Below are 19,152 nucleotides of genomic sequence, written 5' to 3' on the forward strand. Positions count from 1 at the left end.
AAATATGAAAAGTTAAAGCTAAAAAAAGAAATACACTTCTTTGAGTTAACATTATTTCTTTATGAGCTAGGGAATATAACGACTACACTACCCAGCATGCAACGGGAGTGACGAGCATGCAAAGTGTTGTTGCATGTCGTCACCCGGCAGTAAACCTCAAGAAGTCAGCCAACACGCCTCCTCTGCATTATAATTAGACTGACAACACATATACAGTTTGATTTTGCTTTGTTTACAAGGAAAGACAAACAAAAGTTAAAAAAGGGGGATATGTTCAAGGGCGTAGAATTGGGTAGGGACGCTAGGGACACTTCCCTACCAATATCCAGCCGCTACTGTGTAGTCACCATCAATACAAGCGCTGCCCGTAATGTTTAGTCAATGATTATGGCACAGAAAGGGTTCAATGTCGGTCTCTGCTAGAAGTCCCGCCTCTAACCTAAATATCGCTCCCTGATTGGTTGCCGCTTTCATGCTAATTTACGTGTGATTGGCTGTCCCCACTGTCACTCATTCTGCTTTTAAAAGCTAGCCTACATTCTACACTTACAAGTTCAAACCCTCCCGATTTTCCCGGGAGACTCCCGAAGTTTAGCGCCCTTCCCGAAAATCTCCCTGGGCAACCATTCTCCTGATTTCCACCCGGACAACAATATTGGGAGCACGGTCCTTTACAACATGTCGTCACGTCCTTTTTTCCGCCATATAAACAGCGTGCTGGCCAAGTCACATAATATATGCGGCTTTCACACACACACATACTTGGTCAACAGCCATACAGGTCACACTGAGGGTGGCCGTATAAACAACTTTAACATTGTTAAAAAATATGCGCCACAATGTGAACCCACACCAAACAAGAATGACAAAACCCATTTCGGGAGAACACCCGCACCATAACACAACAGAACAAATACCCAGATCCCCTTGCAGCACTAACTCTTCCGGAATGCTACAATATACACCAAAGCCCGCCCACCTAATATTTTATTTTATTTTCCAATTTATTAGCCTGTGGAAAAAGTTAATGTTGATATTTACCTCAGAAGGCTGCCAATGGAAAAGAGGCATTCATTTTGTTAATTACATTTTATTTAATATACCGCTGATGTTTTTTCGTTTGTTTTTTTGAAAGTTGATTTTGCACTATTACGTTATATAAGCTCTGCCTGTTCCATGGGAGGAAGCCGGAGTACCCGGAGGGAACCCACACAGTCACGGGGAGAACATGCAAACTCCACACAGAAAGATCCCGAGTCCGGGATTGAACCCAGGATTACTCAGGACCTTCGTATTGTCAGGCAGATGCACTAACCTCTGGTCCACCGTGCTGAACCTATTTAAGCCTTGCTTGTTCAATATTCATTGCAAAACTTGTTTGGGTCCCTATTTAAAAGGTCAAATTGTTCAACCTTTGTTCAGTTTTAAATTTTGGTCCACTCTGTATTTGAGTTTGACACCCCTGCTCTATAACATCTGCATGATGTGAAATTATGATTGCTAATGTAAAAAAAAAAAAAAAGTAAACTTTCAGAGTGCTGCCTAGGAGCACTTTTGTGTCCCCACCAATCTCAAAATCAAACCTACTCCCTTGGGGGTGCCGTAAAGGAGGTGCGTTGCGAGCCTGCTTGGTCGTGTTTGCACCCCGCTCAAATCTCTCAGTTGAGTTATTCATTGGATTATGTCTTTTGTTTTGAACTTTATTACACCTTGGAGCGCTTTTTCCCGTCCGTTGTGGAGCATTTCTGGTCGGGACGGATTCGAATAAAGAACCAACTCTTTTTCTTTTACTATAGCGGTCTCGATAACGGGTGCCGGTTATCAAAAAGGGGTTCGAGTCCAAGGACTCGGTTCTTTTCTTATCGAACAACCGGGAAAACCGGTTTCGAGTATCGTCCCTAACTGCAACTCAACACTTTCTCACCTGTGTGTGTTCTCATGTGTACTGTAAGAGTGTTTAGGTGACCAAAGCTTTTGTTGCAGCTTGAACAGGAGTATGGTTTTTCACCAGAGTGCTTTATCATGTGTAATTTTAATTGTCGTCTTTCTATAAAACTTTTACCACATACTGAACATATAAAAGGTTTTTCACCAGTGTGTGTTCTCTTGTGTACTTTTAAACTTCGATTTATTACAAAACGTTTACCACATTCTGAGCAGGAAAAAGGTTTTTCTCCGGTGTGTGTTCTCATGTGTGTTTTAAAAAGGTCCCTTCGAGCAAAATCTTTACCGCAGATTGAACATGAAAAAACTTTTTCTCCGGTGTGTGTTCTCATGTGCACTTTTAAATTGTGATTTCTTACAAAACTTTTACCACATTCTAAACAGGAAAAAGTTTTTTCTCCAGTGTGTATTCTCATGTGCTCTTTCAAACTTTGATTTCTTAAAAAACTTTTACCACATTCGGAGCAGGAAAAAGGTTTATCTCCAGTGTGTATTCTCATGTGTGTTTTGAAATATTGCCTTCCAGTAAAATCTTTACTGCAGATTGAACATGAAAAAGGTTTTTCTCCAGTGTGTGTTCTCATGTGTCCTACCAGACGACAATGGTATTTGAAAGTTTTGTCGCAGAGAGAACATGTGAAGTGTGTGTTGTCAGTGTGACATGTCTCATCATCTTTAGAGTCTTCATCATCAGTGTCAGGAGAGTGTGACGTTGTGTCCTCACTATCTGATAGTGGAGCTAAGAGCTTGTCTGCTTGTGATCCTCCACAGTGGTCTCCATCAGCTTCTGTTGTCATGTGTTGAGTTGAGCTGCTGCTTGGAGGCTCCCCCCCTCCCCTCTCCTCACTCTCACCTTTGACCTCATCATCTTCACTCTTCACAATCACACTAATCACTGTAAACTCCTCCAGTCCTTCAAGATGCTCTCCCTGCTGACTGATGCTGTGTTTCTCCTCTTCATCCTTAATGTGAGAGGTCAGTGGATCCACCACTTCCTTTTTAAATTGTGGTATCAGTGAGTCCTCCTCTTCCTCTTTAAAATGGCATGTCAGTGGGTATTCCTCTTCCTTCCTAATGTGGGAGGGCTGTGGCTCCTCTGTCCGCATCCTGAAGCTCCACTTCTGTTGCTCAGGGTGAAGATGTTCTTCACAGACGTCTGCAAGACAAACACACCATCTCTGCTCAGTCACACAATGCATTCAGTACTTTTACATGCACTTAGGAAAAACAAGTTATCGTATGAACTGTCTTGAAATCTCAGTGACGCACAAACACGCTGCTCTTTAAATTATTCACAGGAAAATAAAAACCAACCAGGGCAGCAGGACTTTTTACTATGGATAGACGATATGGTTTAAAATTGATTTTACGATATATTATTTCCTATTGAATTACTAATAGAACCATTTTAAAACAGGCTACACAGGCTCCTAATTTAGTTGCTGAAATATGCAGTAAAATATTACATCGATTCCAGTATTATTTTCTCAAATAAAGTAACGGTAACCAGATAATAACAGTAAATAAACAAGTAAATTAATAAGAATTTATTGACGAAATAATACAATAACAAACGACACAATATGTTACTGCATACGTCAGCTGCCAAATTAGAAGCTTTTGTAACCAGTTTTAAAATTATTCTATAATCAATCATATACCAAATGATACATCGTGACAATATTTGTTATTAGGATATAGATTTGAGGTCATATCGCCCATACCAAACATTGGTTCGCCGAGTCATTTTGTTTGGCCCACCAAATATATTTATTTTTTAATATTCTTCAGATGTGTGTGTATGTTTAAAATGTTGTACTCCTGTTCTACATCACGTGGAAGTGTCATGTCATGGGGATGGTGTGCTTTTAACTAAGGGTGTGACGATACGGTCAGCTCAACAAAGGATACTTGATATTGGCTTTTGGAGAAGGAGAAAATATTTTGGTGGTTAACATGATTCGTACACATATGTGTACTTCATGTGTATATGTATGTACTTTCCCTTGTGTGCTTAGTTTTACTGTAACTTCATAGTGGATAATATCTATAAACAACCTCAATTGTTTTTCATCTTTAATTTGAAGGACCGTTTACTTATCTGACAAAATCAAAGGAAACTGCACTTTTAAAAATGTGGCCTATCTATCACAATCCTTATGTAAGACATATGTTTTTAATTTGTATGAATTTTATTCCGTAAATAAATGTAAGCAAAAATCAGCTAACATTGGAGTCAATGGGAGCTCCTCTATTAGACCCACAAAGTCCTCCAAAAAAACATCCAAAAACTGCCAACAATACTCCATTTACATTTTGTGACCTGAATATTAACCAAGTATTAGTGATATTGTTATTTTAAGCTCTAACGTTAAGGACCTACTTTTAGTGGCGCATTGATCACAGAAGTAGGGATGATACTCGAAACCGGTTTTCCCGGTTGTTCGATAAGAAAAGAACCGAGTTTTCACACTCGAACCCCTTTTTGATAACCGGTACCTGTTATCGAGACCGCTATAGTAAAGAAAAAGAGTTGGTTCTTTATTCGAATCCGTCCCGACCAGAAATGCTTTGTGAGACATCACAAGAAAGGACGTCACGTAGCTCAGTCATTAGGCGCAGATAGCGAAAGCAGGAAAACAACGGACGGGAAAAAGCGCTCCAAGGTGTAATAAAGTTCAAAACAAAAGACATAATCTAATGAATAACTTTACTGAGAGATTTGAGCAGGGTACAAACACATGAGCAAGACTTTTACCACCAACCGGAAACATAGCAACCAGGCTAGCAACGCACCTCCTTTACGGCAGCTGTCGCAACGTTCTTAATGGGGAACATTATCACAATTTCAAAAGGGTTAAAAACAATAAAAATCAGTTCCCAGTGGCTTGTATTTTTTTTCAAAATTTTACCGGTCTCGGAATATCCCTAAATAAAGCTTTAAAGTGCCTTATGTTCGGCTCTCTGCGAAGACACTGGCCATTTCCCTGTGACGTCACACAGTGCTGCCAATGTAAACAAACAATGGGAATACCACAGCAAGATATAGCGACATTAGCTCGGATTCAAACTCGGATTTCAGCGACTCAAGCCATTCAACAGATTACGCATGTATTGAAACAGATGGTTGGAGTATGAAAGTATTGAAGAAGAAACTGAAGGTATTGAGCGAATAGCTATTGACGCTATTCATAGCCATAGCATGGCCGAATAGCTGCGTTAGCATTGCCGGTAAAATGTGCGGACCAAACGATCAGGACTTTCGCATTTTGTGATAATGGAGCAACTTAAATTCGTCAATTGGTAAGTGTTTTTTTGCATTAAATGTGGGTGGAAGGAAACGTAATATAGTTGCAAATGCATCTGCAGGTTATCCATACATCTCTGTGCCATGTCTGCTTTAGCATCGCCGGTAAATAGCATGTTAGCGTCGATTAGCGTAGCATGTTAGCATCGATTAGCATAGCATGTTAGCATCGATTAGCTGGCAGTCAACATCAACAAAACTCACCTTTGTGAATTTGTTGATTTTATAGTTGCAAATGCATCTTCAGGTTATCCATACATCTCTGTGCCATGTCTGCTTTAGCACCGCCGGTAAATAGCATGTTAGCGTCGATTAGCGTAGCATGTTAGCATCAATTAGCGCAGCATGTTAGCATCGATTGGGTGGCAGTCAACATCAACAAAACTCACCTTTGTGAATTTGTTGATTTTATAGTTGCAAATGCATCTGCAAGTTATCCATACATCTCTGTGCCATGTCTGCTTTAGCACCGCCGGTACATAGCATTTTAGCATCGATTAGCGTAGCATGTTAGCATCGATTAGCTGGCAGTCACGCCGCAACCAAATATGTCTGATTAGCACATAAGTATACATCAACAAAACTCACCTTTGTGATTTCGTTGACTTTATCGTTGCAAATGCATCTGCAGGTTATCCATACATCTCTGTGCCATGTCTGTCATCGCCGGTAAAATGTGGAGACAGTCTGGCACATTCAATGGGGGTCTGGCGGCAGACACTTTGGCATCTTCGGGCCAGTGGTGCAACTTGAATCCCTCCCTGTTAGTGTTGTTACACCCTCCGACAACACACCGACGAGGCATGATGTCTCCAAGGTTCCAAAAAATAGTCGAAAAAACGGAAAATAACAGAGCTGAGACCCGGTGTTTGTAATGTAAAAATGAAAATGGCGGGTGTATTACCTCGGCGACGTCACATTCTGACGTCATCGCAAAAAGAGCGATAAACAGAAAGGCGTTTAAGTCGCCAAAAGTCACCCATTTAGAGTTCAGAAATCGGTTGAAAAAATAATATGGTCTTTTTTCTGCCCCATCAAGGTATATATTGACGCTTACATAGGTTTGGTGATAATGTTCCCCTTTAAAGCAACCGCAGCACATACATATAAATACAACATATCCCACTTTTTTTACTTTTGTTTTTCTTTCCTTGTAAACAAAGCAAAATCACACTGTATATGTGTTGTCAGTCTAATTATAAATAATGCAGACAAGGCGTGTTGAATGACTTCTTGATGTTTACTGCCGGGTGACGACATGCAACAACACTTTTCGGGGCTACCGCGCATGCTCGTCACTCCCGTTGCATGCTGGGTAGTTTAGTTGTTATATTTCCTAGCTCAGGGGTAGGGAACCTGTGGCTCTTTTGATGACTGCATCTGGCTCTCGGATAAATCTGAGCTGACGTTGCTTAACACGATAAGTAATGAATAATTCCACTTGTAATCACAGTGTTAAAAATAACGTTCAAAATATAAAACATTCTCATGCATTTGTATTCCGTCCATCCGTTTTCTACCGCACCTGTTCAAAAAGTTGCGTAATGTTAAGAAGTTATTTATTTAATATTGGTTAGCGTGGGGCTTGCCCCTCTGGGGGTTCTTCAGACCACCAAGCACCGAAATGAGAGCCTGTTTCAGGGTTACAATATTGTTTTGTTTTTTAATAAGTCTCTCGGTTGGTGTCCAGCAATTTTATTTTGGTCTTTCGTTCTTGCTCGCGCTCTGGCTCCAGCCCCAACCCCGCCTCCCCTACTGGCTGCTGCTTATAACAGAGCGACAGGTGATTAGATATCAAGGCCCAGCTGGACCATCTACGCACCTGTCGCTGATTTCGAGGCCTGTCCTGGCACACCCCAGTTCATTGCAGGCCCGCAGGCCACGCCCCCTCCACAATAACAATATTATTACAAAGAATAAGAGACCTCTTATACCCTAGAATAGTTGATCTTACTTAAAAATGCACACGTTTAGTTGTGTTCAGTGTTAAGAAAAATATTATATGGCTCTTACGGAAATACTTTTTGAAATATTTGGCTTTTTGGCTCTCTCGGCCAAAAAGGTTCCCGACCCCTGCCCTAGCTCATAAAGAAATAATGTTAACTCAAAGAAGTGTATTTCTTTTTTTAGCTTTAACTTTTCATATTTTAGCATTGTAACCACATTTGCAAACAACTTTTCTCTTCATAGAATTTTCTTTCAATCAAGAAATAAAGTGCAAAAATGTCAAAGCATCATAACAAACAGTCATGTCAAATAGTAGCAGAAGTGCACTTTTTGGAGAGCTGTATTATTTTCAGTTTTGTGCCCAAGGGACTGATTTTATTTAAGACTATATTATTATTTATACACCTATAGTGATCACAGAGACAGGTTGTTTTTGTGTTACTGTATATATTTGTTTTTCTGAAAAATCCCACTTAATATACTTTGGGTAACAACAGTCAATCTTTTTTTATTTTATTTTATTTTTTTAGGCCCTGCGATGAGGTGGCGACTTGTCCAGGGTGTACCCCGCCTTCCGCCCGATTGTAGCTGAGATAGGCGCCAGTGCCCCCCGCGACCCCGAAAGGGAATAAGCGGTAGAAAATGGATGGATGGATGGATTTTTTTTTTAGGGGGGGTAACAGTCAATATTTGTTAGATTTTATGTTTTTCTTTTATAATAAAAGTGAGCTTTTGTTAAACCAAATATTGTTTTTTTTCCCATGTACAACAACCTATCTGGACTCGATAAGTGAATCGATAAGGAATCGGTTCGATAATAGGCTCAAACTCAATAATTTCTTATCAAACATCATCCCTACACAGAAGTAACTAGCTTATGCTGCTATATTGACATACTGAGCTGCTTTCTCGCCTCTAAGATGGTGAAAGCTAATTCTAGATTATAAATCATGCTTCTCACTTATGTAGTAGAAGGTTGTGGACATAAACCGAGAACTTGGTCTACTTTGACATCCAACTTAGACCTGGAGATGGCAAGAAAAACAAGAAAATACGCTCTTTTGCATCCACCCTTTTTAACCCTTTGCGAGGATTAATTCTTCATCTAAACGGGAAGATATGAACATCCCATCAGTCGGCATCCCAGTGAGAGCAGACATTGTATGCTTAAAATGAGCAAAATATGTAAATCTGACATGTTATTAAGAATGTTACTACATTACATATATACTTACAGTGTGTATTTAAAATGTTGAAGCATTGTAGCATCATTTGAAAAGTCACTCGCCAGAGAATGAAGAGAATTTCATAACCTTAGTAAAACACCACATAGTGAAGGACGGATACTATTTGATTTCCTATTATGCAGCTCATTTTTATTTGACACTTAAAATGTCTCTGACAATCTTGCACTTTATGTTTTGGAAATGACTCGAATGTTTGTGCCATTGCTTAAAAACTTTAATAAATACATTTTTGGTTAATTGACTTAGTTGTGATTTCCTTCTCTACATGAAAGTTTAAAAGTAGCATATATTAATGCAGTATGAAGAAGAATGTTTTAGTGTAGACACGTATAATCATCATACTGCTGTGATTATATGCATCAAGTGTTCATTCAAGGCCAAGGCAAAATATCGTAATATATATCGTATATCACGATATGGCCTAAAAATATTGCGATATTTAAAAAAACAGCCTTAATTGGTAGGGTTACCACACTACCACCTATATTTGAATATTGTCTAATGGAAATGAGTGCTGTCTGATAATCACATTAATAACCAGTGTTGGCGTTAACACACTTTTTATGTCTTTTTACGCATTGGAATCAAAAAGGACGTGCATTTCCGTAAGTAAGCGCGTTCCTGGGTTGCAGAGTTTTTGGGTTTTGTGACCGACCTGCCTTCTCTGGGTCAAAACTCCAGTTTGCTTGGTTTATTTTATGGATCATTGCTTTCCGCCGGTGTTTTGTTTTGTTTATTGTGACGGTGCGCTCTTAGATAACCGGGTCAAATTTCCGTCCCCGGTTTTTTTTCTCCCCAACATGGCGCCGCTGTAGTGGCTGCTGGTGGCAGGAGCTCTGTGCTCTTGTGTCATCCTTTTGGGTTCCGGATGTTTCCTTCTTGTTTTCATGCGGGTTTTTTTTTTCTTTTGGTTGAGGACCCTTTAGGACTGTGTGACTTCTGCAGAGTTTTTTTGTGGACTTCTGGATCTGCCTCCCGGGAGCCTTTTGGCCTTGGAGACCAGCTGCTGGGTCTCTGCCACACCAGGGTCCGTTTGGAGAGACTGGAGGAGATGCGGATGAAGAGACAGGACTGCGGAGCTGGCGCTGAGAGCCGGGACGGACAAGCTTCACAGTGTCTTGGCTGAATGAGCCGGTATCGGACACCTCGGTCTCCTTGGACGTATCCTCGCTTATCCGTGCGGACTGGAGACTGGCCGGGAGTTGGTGGGCGGCCGAGGGTGGAGTTGGCTCTCTTGGTACTTGGTAGGGATGCACCGAAATGAAAATTTGTGGCCGAAGCCGAATAAAATTTAAAAGCATGGCCGAAGGCCGAATATCGAATAATGAATGCAGTTTTTCACAATTTTTTAAATATTGCATAAATAGCTTATTTTTCAAATAAAGTAATTTTTTTATTGAATATTGACATTTTTTCAATATTCCAGTAGCCTTTGCTTTTCAAAAAAAAGCACAAAGTTATTCATTTATATTAGGCCTTCAAACAAAACATGCATTCCAAAAAAAAATAAAGTGCATTAAAGTGGATAAACCCACAACAAATGAATTATTGTCCTTTTTGGCAAAAGTCTGCTTAGCCACAGTAGATATGCTAATAATGTGAAGTGAAGTGAATTATATTTATATAGCACATTTTCTCTAGTGACTCAAAGTGCTTTACATAGTGAAACCCAATATCTAAGTTACATTCAAACCAGCGTGGGTGGCACTGGGAGCAGGCGGGTAAAGTGTCTTGCCCAAGGACACAACGGCAGTGACTAGGATGGCGGAAGCGGGAATCGAACCTGCAACCCTCAAGTTGCTGGCACAACCACTCTACCAAACGAGCTAAACCGCCCGTAAACAGAAGGCTCAAGCAAATCTCAATTAAGTGTGTGCTTGTAACCTCATACACTTATACAGGTAGCCTACACAACAGGCTAATAATGTAAACAGAGGCCCCACTAAATCTCAATAAGTGTGTGCTTGTAACCTCATACACTTATACAGGTACACAACATATCCCAACGTCACTGCACGTTGGTTGATTGCGTCACCGCGTCAAAAAATTGCGTCACACGCCACTATTCGGCCTTGTTTTTAACTCATTCCACCGAAGGCCGAATGTGGCTTTTTTTTGCCATATTCGGCCGAATATGTTCGGTTACCGATTAATCGGTGCATCCCTAGTACTTGGTATACATCTCTTATCTTCACCACTAAACCTTTGGAATATGCTGACATATGTGCTGCTAAAGGTAAATAAACAGTAGCCATATTGAATGTTTGCCTTCATTTGACCACGTGAGGTAAGGAGGATGGCCTCTAGGTCACATGGTTACACCTCAGCAATTACACTGTGGATGATTTGCCTGGGGCTTTATAGCTCGGTTGGTAGAGGGTTCCAGGTTCGATGCCCGCTTCCACCATCCTAGTCACTGCCGTTGTGTCCTTGGGCAAGACACTTTACCCACCTGCTCCCAGTGCCACCCACATTGGTTTAAATGTAACTTAGATATTGTGTTTCATTATGTAAAAACGCTTTGAGTCACTAGAGATAAGCGCTATATAAATATAATTCACTTCCCTAATTCACACGATTGATGAGCATTCATTTTTAAGTGGTGGTGTTAAAAAGCAAGTATATCTCCATCTTTAGTGATAAATGTGGCCCCCGGATGAACATGTGTCACAAACATTGTATTAGATGATATGTGGATGTTGTGCTTACTTGGACTGTGATGAAGCTGTGAGGACTCAGGTGGTTTGTCTTCATGCTCTTCAGTCTTCACAGAGACAACAGTCAGTGGAAACTTGCTGAGATCAGCCTCCTCCTGCCCTGGAAGAAACTCTTCCCAGAGATCCTCCTCTTCCTCTTTAATGTGGGGGGGCTGTGGATCCTCCTGCTGCTGAAGGGGACGTTCTTCTTGACCAGCGTTCATCTGTTGGACGTCCGCAAGACAACACAAACTTCAGCTCAGATGTGTCAAATATTTTTTAGTCTATCAACTATAATATTTTCCAAGTGGACTGACAGCACTTTGTGGTGATGTTCTTCTACACATGGAATAATCATCAGTTATTGATTATTATGAATTGTGTAATTGATATTGTTTTCTGCATTAATTATTGATAAAAAGTAACAACGTATAGAAAACCTCCTGCTGGGATTTTAATACCGTCATGACTGCATGAAGTCAGTCTGCACGTATAAACGTTTCCTTGTGACGCCAACTGGCTCCTCCCACTACCAACCTACCAGCCAACCTTGACGTGCACCTCCAAAATAGTCCCCCTTCACGTCAACGGTGACCAGGACTACAGAGCTGTGGTCAGTTGGCTTTACTTTTACGCGCAATATCCTCTCCTTGTTCTTCCTTCTGCGAAAGCAACATTTTTAACCCAACAGAAAACAAACAGAAGTGCAGCGAAGCACGTGTAACAAGTGCCAGCGAGTGTGGCCGTGTGATAGTATGTTGCTTGAACCTCACTCACACCTTAAGAAATGTGCTGGCGTGTCAACAAAGACTGTCAGCCATCCGGAAACTCAAAGGACCTCATCTCCTATAACTGTACCAAAGCATTGTTCAACCCATCCTTCTGTACTGTTCCACATGTTTTTTCACCATGCTTTCTGTAACCAACACGCATTACAAACAAAGCAGCTAAAATACTCGGCCTACCCACACCCAACATTTCAGATTCAAACCACAGGTCCATCACTCAACTGGCAAACACAATAGTCCAGGACAGGGGTAGGGAACCTATGGCTCTAGAGCCGGATGTGGGTCTTTTGATGACTGCATCTGGCTCTCAGATAAATCCGAGCTGACATTGCTTAACACGATAAGTAATGGATAATTCCGCTTGTAATCACAGTGTTAAAAATAACATTCAGAATATAAAACATTCTCGTGCATTTTAATCAATCAATCAATCAATCAATGTTTACTTATATAGCCCTAAATCACTAGTGTCTCAAAGGGCTGCACAAACCACCACGACATCCTCGGTAGGCCCACATAAGGGCAAGGAAAACTCACACCCAGTGGGACATCGGTGACAATGATGACTATGAGAACCTTGGAGAGGAGGAAAGCAATGGATGTCGAGCGGGTCTAACATGATACTGTGAAAGTTCAATCCATAATGGATCCAACACAGTCGCGAGAGTCCAGTCCAAAGCGGATCCAACACAGCAGCGAGAGTCCCGTTCACAGCGGAGCCAGCAGGAAACCATCCCAAGCGGAGGCGGATCAGCAACGCAGAGATGTCCCCAGCCGATACACAGGCAAGCAGTACATGGCCACCGGATCGGACCGGACCCCCTCCACAGGGGAGAGTGGGACATAGAAGAAAAAGAAAAGAAACAGCAGATCAACTGGTCTAAAAAGGGAGTCTATTTAATCCATCCATCCGTTTTCTAGCGCACCTGTTCAAGAAGTTGCGTTAATGGTAAAGAGTTATTTATTTATTATTGGTTAGTGTGGGGCTTGCCCTCCTGGGGATTCTTCAGACTACCAAGCACCGACATGAGAGCCTGTTTCAGGGTTACAATATTGTTTTATTTTTCAATAAGTCTCTCAGTTGCTTTCCAGCAATTGTCTTTTTCTCTTTCGTTCTCGATTGCACTCTTTCTCCAGCCCCAGCCCCGTCTCTCCTCCTGGCTGCTGCTTATAACATAGCGACAGGTGATTAGATAACAAGGCCCAGGTGGGCCATCTACGCACCTGTCGCTTATTTCAAGGCCGGTCCTGGCAACACCCAGCTTCGCTGCAGGCCCGCAGGCCACATCCCCTCCACAGTTAGCTTCAGAATAACAATGTTATTACAGAGAATAACAGACTTATTATACTCTATAAATGTTGTTTTTACTTAAAAATGCATGTGATTAGTTGTGTTCAGTGTAAAAAAAAAATAGCTCGGTTGGTAGAGTGGCCGTGCCAGCAATTTGAGGGTTGCAGGTTCGATTCCCGCTTCCGCCATCCTAGTCACTGCCGTTGTGTCCTTGGGCAAGACACTTTACCCACCTGCTCCCAGTGCCACCCACACTGCTTTAAATGTAACTTAGATATTGGGTTTCACTATGTAAAGCGCTTTGAGTCATTAGAGAAAAGCGCTATATAAATATAATTCACTTCACACTTCACTATATGGCTCTTATGGAAATACATTTTAAAATATTTGGCTTCTTGGCTCTCTCAGCCAAAAAGGTTCCCGACCCCTGGTCCAGGATATCAGTCACCCACTACACAAATACATAATCCCACCACCATCAGGGCTCAGGTACAGAACCATCAAATTCCGGAGGGCCCGCCTCAGGAAAAGCCTTACCCCTGCAGCTAAAGCCACCCTTAACAGCAGGCCCGGCCGACCCGTCTGATAAAGCCTGTAAATGTGTTGGTCATGTATGATGTCTTTTTGTTATTTTTGTTTTGTGATGTGTAATGTCTATATGCTTAAATGTACGGCAGTGAAAATGAATTTCCCCAACGGGGACCAATAGGGGCGGCATGGCGTGGTGGGTAGAGCGGCCGTGCCAGAAACCTGAGGGTTGCAGGTTCGCTTCCCACCTATTAACATCCCAAAAAAATCGCTGCCGTTGTGTCCTTGGGCAGGACACTTCCCCCTTTGCCCCCGGTGCCGCTCACACTGGTGAATGAATGATGAATGAATGAATGATTGGTGGTGGTCGGAGGCGCAAAGTGGCAGCCACGCTTCCGTCAGTCTACCCCAGGGCAGCTGTGGCTACTGATGTAGCTTACCACCACCAGGTGTAAATGAATGATGGGTTCCCACTTCTCTGTGAGCGCTTTGAGTATCTAACAATAGAAAAGAGGGATATAAATCTAATCCATTATTATTATTATTATTACAATAAACCTAAATCTGAATAAGCAATAATCGCTTACAATCGTGCAAATAGTGTATTTGTAATAACAAACATCAGTTGATTTAATTTTCATGATATGTCCGCCCAAATGCAGCTGAGATAGGCTCCAGCACCCACCCCCCCTACAAAAAGGAACAAGCGGTAGAAAAAAGATGGGTGGATATAATAATAATTTAAAAAATTGTATTTTATATCCTGTAAAGCGTTTTTGAGTACACTGAAAAGCGCTATACCAAATAAAATGTCCATTTTTCCATCCATTTTCTACCGCTTATTCCCTTTCGGGGTCGCGGGGGGCGCTGGCGCCTATCTCAGCCACAATCGGGCGGAAGGCAGGGTACACCCTGGACAAGTCGCCACCTCATCGCAGGGCCAACACAGATAGACAGACAACACTCACACTCACATTCACACACTAGGGACCATTTAGTGTTGCCAATCAACCTATCCCCAGGTGCATGTCTTTGGAAGTGGGAGGAAGCCGGAGTACCCGGAGGGAACCCACGCATTCACGGGGAGAACATGCAAACTCCACACAGAAAGATCCCGAGCCTGGATTTGAACCCAGGACTGCAGGAACTTCTTATTGTGAGGCAGACGCACTAACCCCTCTGCCACCGTGAAGCCCCAAATAAAATGTATTATTATTATTATTATTATTATACCATGTGACTTATTCCAGACTTAAATTACGAGACGTTCGTTCCTTTTTAGTAAAAAATATTAAATTACGTTAAGCGTGACTGTAATATAAATAAAAAAACAGTTAAAGTATTAAATAAGTCAATATAATTCTCATAGAGAACATATAAAATACACTCCTAAAAAAAAACACTCGCATTTGCTACAAAGGCCTGCTAGCGGGCTAACGCTACCACTTTATTTCGAACAACATATCAGGTAAATAAGATAAATAATATGAAAATATATAATGTATATTACCTCATAAGCCGCGTGTACAAGAGAGGAGTGGAATATATTCTTCCTATTGTTACACCAGCAACTCTTTTTGTTGTTCTGTGGCCGGGCGAAGGAAGTGTGCACCACTCACTATTGTCCCAGTGAAACACGTGTTTGGACAACATTTGTTCCGCGGTTGAGAACACCTCGATGACGTCACACAGGAGGAAGAACAAAACAAGATGGCGTCTGGCGGAGAATACGTTGTTTTGGTTATTATGGTTTCTAGGTCTTAATTACAACGTACATGTGCACATGTGTGTCGTTTAACAGAGTAAACGTCGTTATTAATTGTTTGTATGCGGATACATTAGTCTGAGTGCACTTATACGCGCTAGCCTAGCCTGCTGGTTAGCTTAGCTTGTTAGCTGCTAACAAAGAGAGGCGGAAGTGATCGACACATCAAAGCAGAGATCCAATGTAAGTGTAAAGTGTTTTTATTATGTGAACATGTCTACATTACAAATGATGTGAGTGTTGCTGAATCAGCGACTAACTGCTGCCGTTGAAGAAATATTTGTGATGTTAGAAAAAAACAACAACAGCAGAGTAAGAGGAGGATCTTTGTCCAACAAAAGAGGAGAAGGAGCGACAACATCAACTACTGGACGCTATTTTCAAGAAACATCAAGTTGTGTCACACATTTATCCATCTAGCCATCCATCCATCTTCTTCTGCTTATCCGAGGTTGGGTAGCGGGGGCAGCAGCCTAAGCAGGGAAGCCCAGACTTTCCTCTCCCCAGCAGCTTCGTCCAGCTCTTCCCAGGTCGGCTGGGAGACATAGTCTACCCAACGTGTGTCCTGGGTCTTCCCCATGGCCTCCTACCGGTTGGACGTGCCCTAAACACCTCCCTATGGAGGCGTTTGGGTGGCATCCTGACTAAATGCCCGAACCACCTCATCTGGCTCCTCTCCATGTGGAGGAGCAGTGGCTTTACTTTGAGTTCCTCCCGGATGACAGAGCTTCTCACCCTATCTCTAAGGGGGAGCCTTATTTCGTACCCGTGATCTTGTCCTGAAGTTGCTTATACATATTGACACAAATATTAATAAAACACTAATTTTATGACGGATGTTTTTGCAATTGTTCGATTTGATCTTTCACAACACCTAGTGGCCACAATAATTCATGAAGTCAAGATCATGCGCAGAACGTTGAATGATGCGGACACGTTTGTTACTGGATACTTTCTATCAGACTTCTGTTTTGGAGACTTTGTGTACGTATTAAAGGGGAACATTATCACCAAACCTATGTAAGCGTCAATATATACCTTGATGTTGCAGAAAAAAGACCATGTATTTTTTTCACCGATTTCCGAACTCTAAATGGGTGAATTTTGGCAAATTAAACGCCTTTCTGTTTATCACTCATGTGGCGATGACGTCAGAACGTGACGTCACCGAGGTAACACACCCGCCATTTTCATTTTCACATTACAAACACAGTGGCTCAGCTCTGTTATTTTCCGTTTTTTCGACTATTTTTTGGAACCTTGGAGACATCATGCCTCGTCGGTGTGTTGTCGGAGGATGTAACAACACTAACAGGGAGGGATTCAAGTTGCACCACTGGCAAGAAATCTGCCGCCAGACCCCCATTGAATGTACCAAAGTGTCTGCACATTTGACCGGCGATGCTAAGACAGACATGGCACAGAGATGTATGGATAACCTGCAGATGCATTTGAAACGATTAAGTCAACGAAATCACAAAGGTGAGTTTTGTTGATGTTGTTGACTTATGTGCTTATCAGAAATATTTGGTCACGTTATGACTGCCAGCTAATCGATGCTAACATGCTACGCTAATCGATGCTAACATGCTATTACGCTAGCTGTACATACATTTGAAACTAGATACCCACATTTAATGCGAAACAAAAACTTACCAATCGACGGATTTAAGTTGCTCCAGTGTCACAAGATGCGGAAGTCCTGATCGTTTGGTCCGCACATTTTACCGGCGATGCTAATAAGGCAGCCATGCTATGGGCCACTTCATTAGGTACATCCATGCTATGGCCGAATGGCGTCAATAGCTATTTACGCTAGCTGTATGTACATTTGAAACTAGATACCCAAATTTAATGCAAAACAAACACTTACCGATAGCGTCAATAGCTATTCGCTCAATAGCTTCAATTTCTTCTTCAATTTCGTTTTCGCTATCTGCCTCCATACTCCGACCATCTGTTTCAATACATGCGTAATCTGTTGAATCGCTTAAACCGCTGAAATCCGAGTCTGAATCCGAGCTAATGTCGCTATATCTTGCTGTGGTAACCGCCATGTTGTTTGTATTGGCAGCACTGTATGACGTCACAGGGAAATGGATAGTGGTTTCGAAGATAGCGAAAATAAGGCACTTTAAAGCTTTATTTAGGGATATTCCGGGACCGGTAAAATTTTGAAAAAAACTTCAAAAAATACAACAAGCCACTGGGAACTGATTATTATTGTTTTTAACCCTTTTGAAATTGTAATAATGTTCCCCTTTAAGCAACTATGAATATTTGATTCGCTTAAATGTGCCGTTTTAGCTTAGCTGTTGTGTAGCTGCTAGCTCCTGGTGTGATTGATTGATTGATTGATACTTTTATTAGTAGATTGCACAGTACAGTACATATTCCGTACAATTGACCACTAAATGGTAACACCCCAATAAGTTTTTCAACTTGTTTAAGTCGGGGTCCACGTTAATCAATTCATGGTACAAATATATACTATCAACATAATACAGTCATCACACAAGTTAATCATCATAGTATATACATTGAATTATTTACATTATTTACAATCCGGGGGGTGGGATGAGGAGCTTTGGTTGATATCAGAACTTCAGTCATCAACAATTGCATCAACAGAGAAATGTGGACATTGAAACAGTGTAGGTCTTATTTAGTAGGATATGTACAGCCAGCAGAGAACATAGTGAGTTCACATAGCATAAGAACAAGTATATACATTAGAAGTACATTTGAGTTGTTTATAATCCGGGGAGATGGGATGTGAATGGAGGAGGGTATCAGTAAAGTGTTGAAGTTGCCTGGAGGTGTTGTTTTAGAGCGCTTTTGAAGGAATATAGAGATGCACTTACTTTTATACCTGTTGGGAGTGCATTCCACATAGATGTGGCATAGAAAGAGAATGCGTTAAGACCTTTGTTAGATCGGAATCTGGGTTTAACGTGGTTTGTGGAGCTCCCCCTGGTGTTTTGGTTATGGTGGTCATTTACGTTAAGGAAGTAGTTTGACATGTACTTCGTTATCAAGGATGTGTAGCGGATTTTATAGACTAGGCTCAGTGCAAGTTGTTTGACTCTGTCCTCCACCCTGAGCCAGCCCACTTTGGAGAAGTGGGTTGGATTGAGGTGTGATCTGGGGTGGAGGTCTAAAAGTAACCGGACTAGCTTATTCTGGGATGTTTGGAGTCTAGATTTGAGGGTTTTGGAGGTGCTGGGGTACCAGGAGGTGCAAAGTACAGCCCATAGCTATGTTTTCAAAACGGGGAGTGTTGAAAATGTGGGATTTGCATGTCGGTCCAGGCAGCGGCAGCCACGCCCTGTTTCGTCATTGGACCTAAGTCTTTGGCTTGGTAGGCGGGACAGAGAGCAAGTGAACAACGTGGGACAGCAATGGTGTCCATTTTACACCATGCTAGTTGTTGCAATGAAAGGTCAACATGATCAGCCACACCCTGAGTTCCAACATATATAGGAGTCAAAGGATGAGTCGTCTGACTGGTGATCAGGTCGGGTGGCGGTACATACGGACGCAGCTCAGTCAGCCAGGGTTCCACTGATGGAACAGTTGGAGCAGTCCTTGTCCTTCACTCCTTCAGGCTGTGGTACGAGCATGGAGGAGCCTTTGTAG

At 41.8% G+C, this 19,152-nt stretch overlaps 3 protein-coding genes across 8 annotated transcripts in view; 2 read left to right on the forward strand and 1 right to left on the reverse strand.

The window, feature by feature from the left end:
• The window catches only part of LOC133542440 (zinc finger protein 180-like), a 190,007-nt gene extending 174,611 nt beyond the window's left edge, over positions 1 to 15,396 (reverse strand). The window contains exons 1-2 of the mRNA XM_061886557.1: positions 15,259 to 15,396; positions 11,155 to 11,365 (exon numbers count right to left, since the gene is read on the reverse strand). Coding sequence (XP_061742541.1) covers positions 11,155 to 11,365 — 211 coding nt within the window. The 5' untranslated portion in view covers positions 15,259 to 15,396. The remainder of the gene's footprint in view (positions 1 to 11,154; positions 11,366 to 15,258) is intronic.
• Positions 1 to 19,152, forward strand: part of LOC133542451 (gastrula zinc finger protein XlCGF8.2DB-like) — a 201,677-nt gene that overhangs the window by 98,809 nt on the left and 83,716 nt on the right. The window contains exon 1 of one of the 6 annotated variants that reach the window (XM_061886588.1): positions 15,422 to 15,696. The exons of the other annotated variants lie outside the window; for them this stretch is intronic. The gene's annotated coding sequence lies outside the window, so the exon portion shown is untranslated. Of the gene's footprint in view, positions 1 to 15,421; positions 15,697 to 19,152 lie in introns of those variants that run through there. 6 annotated transcript variants of the gene reach the window in all.
• The window catches only part of LOC133542468 (gastrula zinc finger protein XlCGF28.1-like), a 210,587-nt gene that overhangs the window by 28,304 nt on the left and 163,131 nt on the right, over positions 1 to 19,152 (forward strand). The window lies entirely within an intron of this gene.

The sequence above is a fragment of the Nerophis ophidion genome, linkage group LG24 (genome assembly GCF_033978795.1).
Source record: "Nerophis ophidion isolate RoL-2023_Sa linkage group LG24, RoL_Noph_v1.0, whole genome shotgun sequence".
In the NCBI taxonomy this organism is placed as follows: domain Eukaryota; kingdom Metazoa; phylum Chordata; class Actinopteri; order Syngnathiformes; family Syngnathidae; genus Nerophis; species Nerophis ophidion.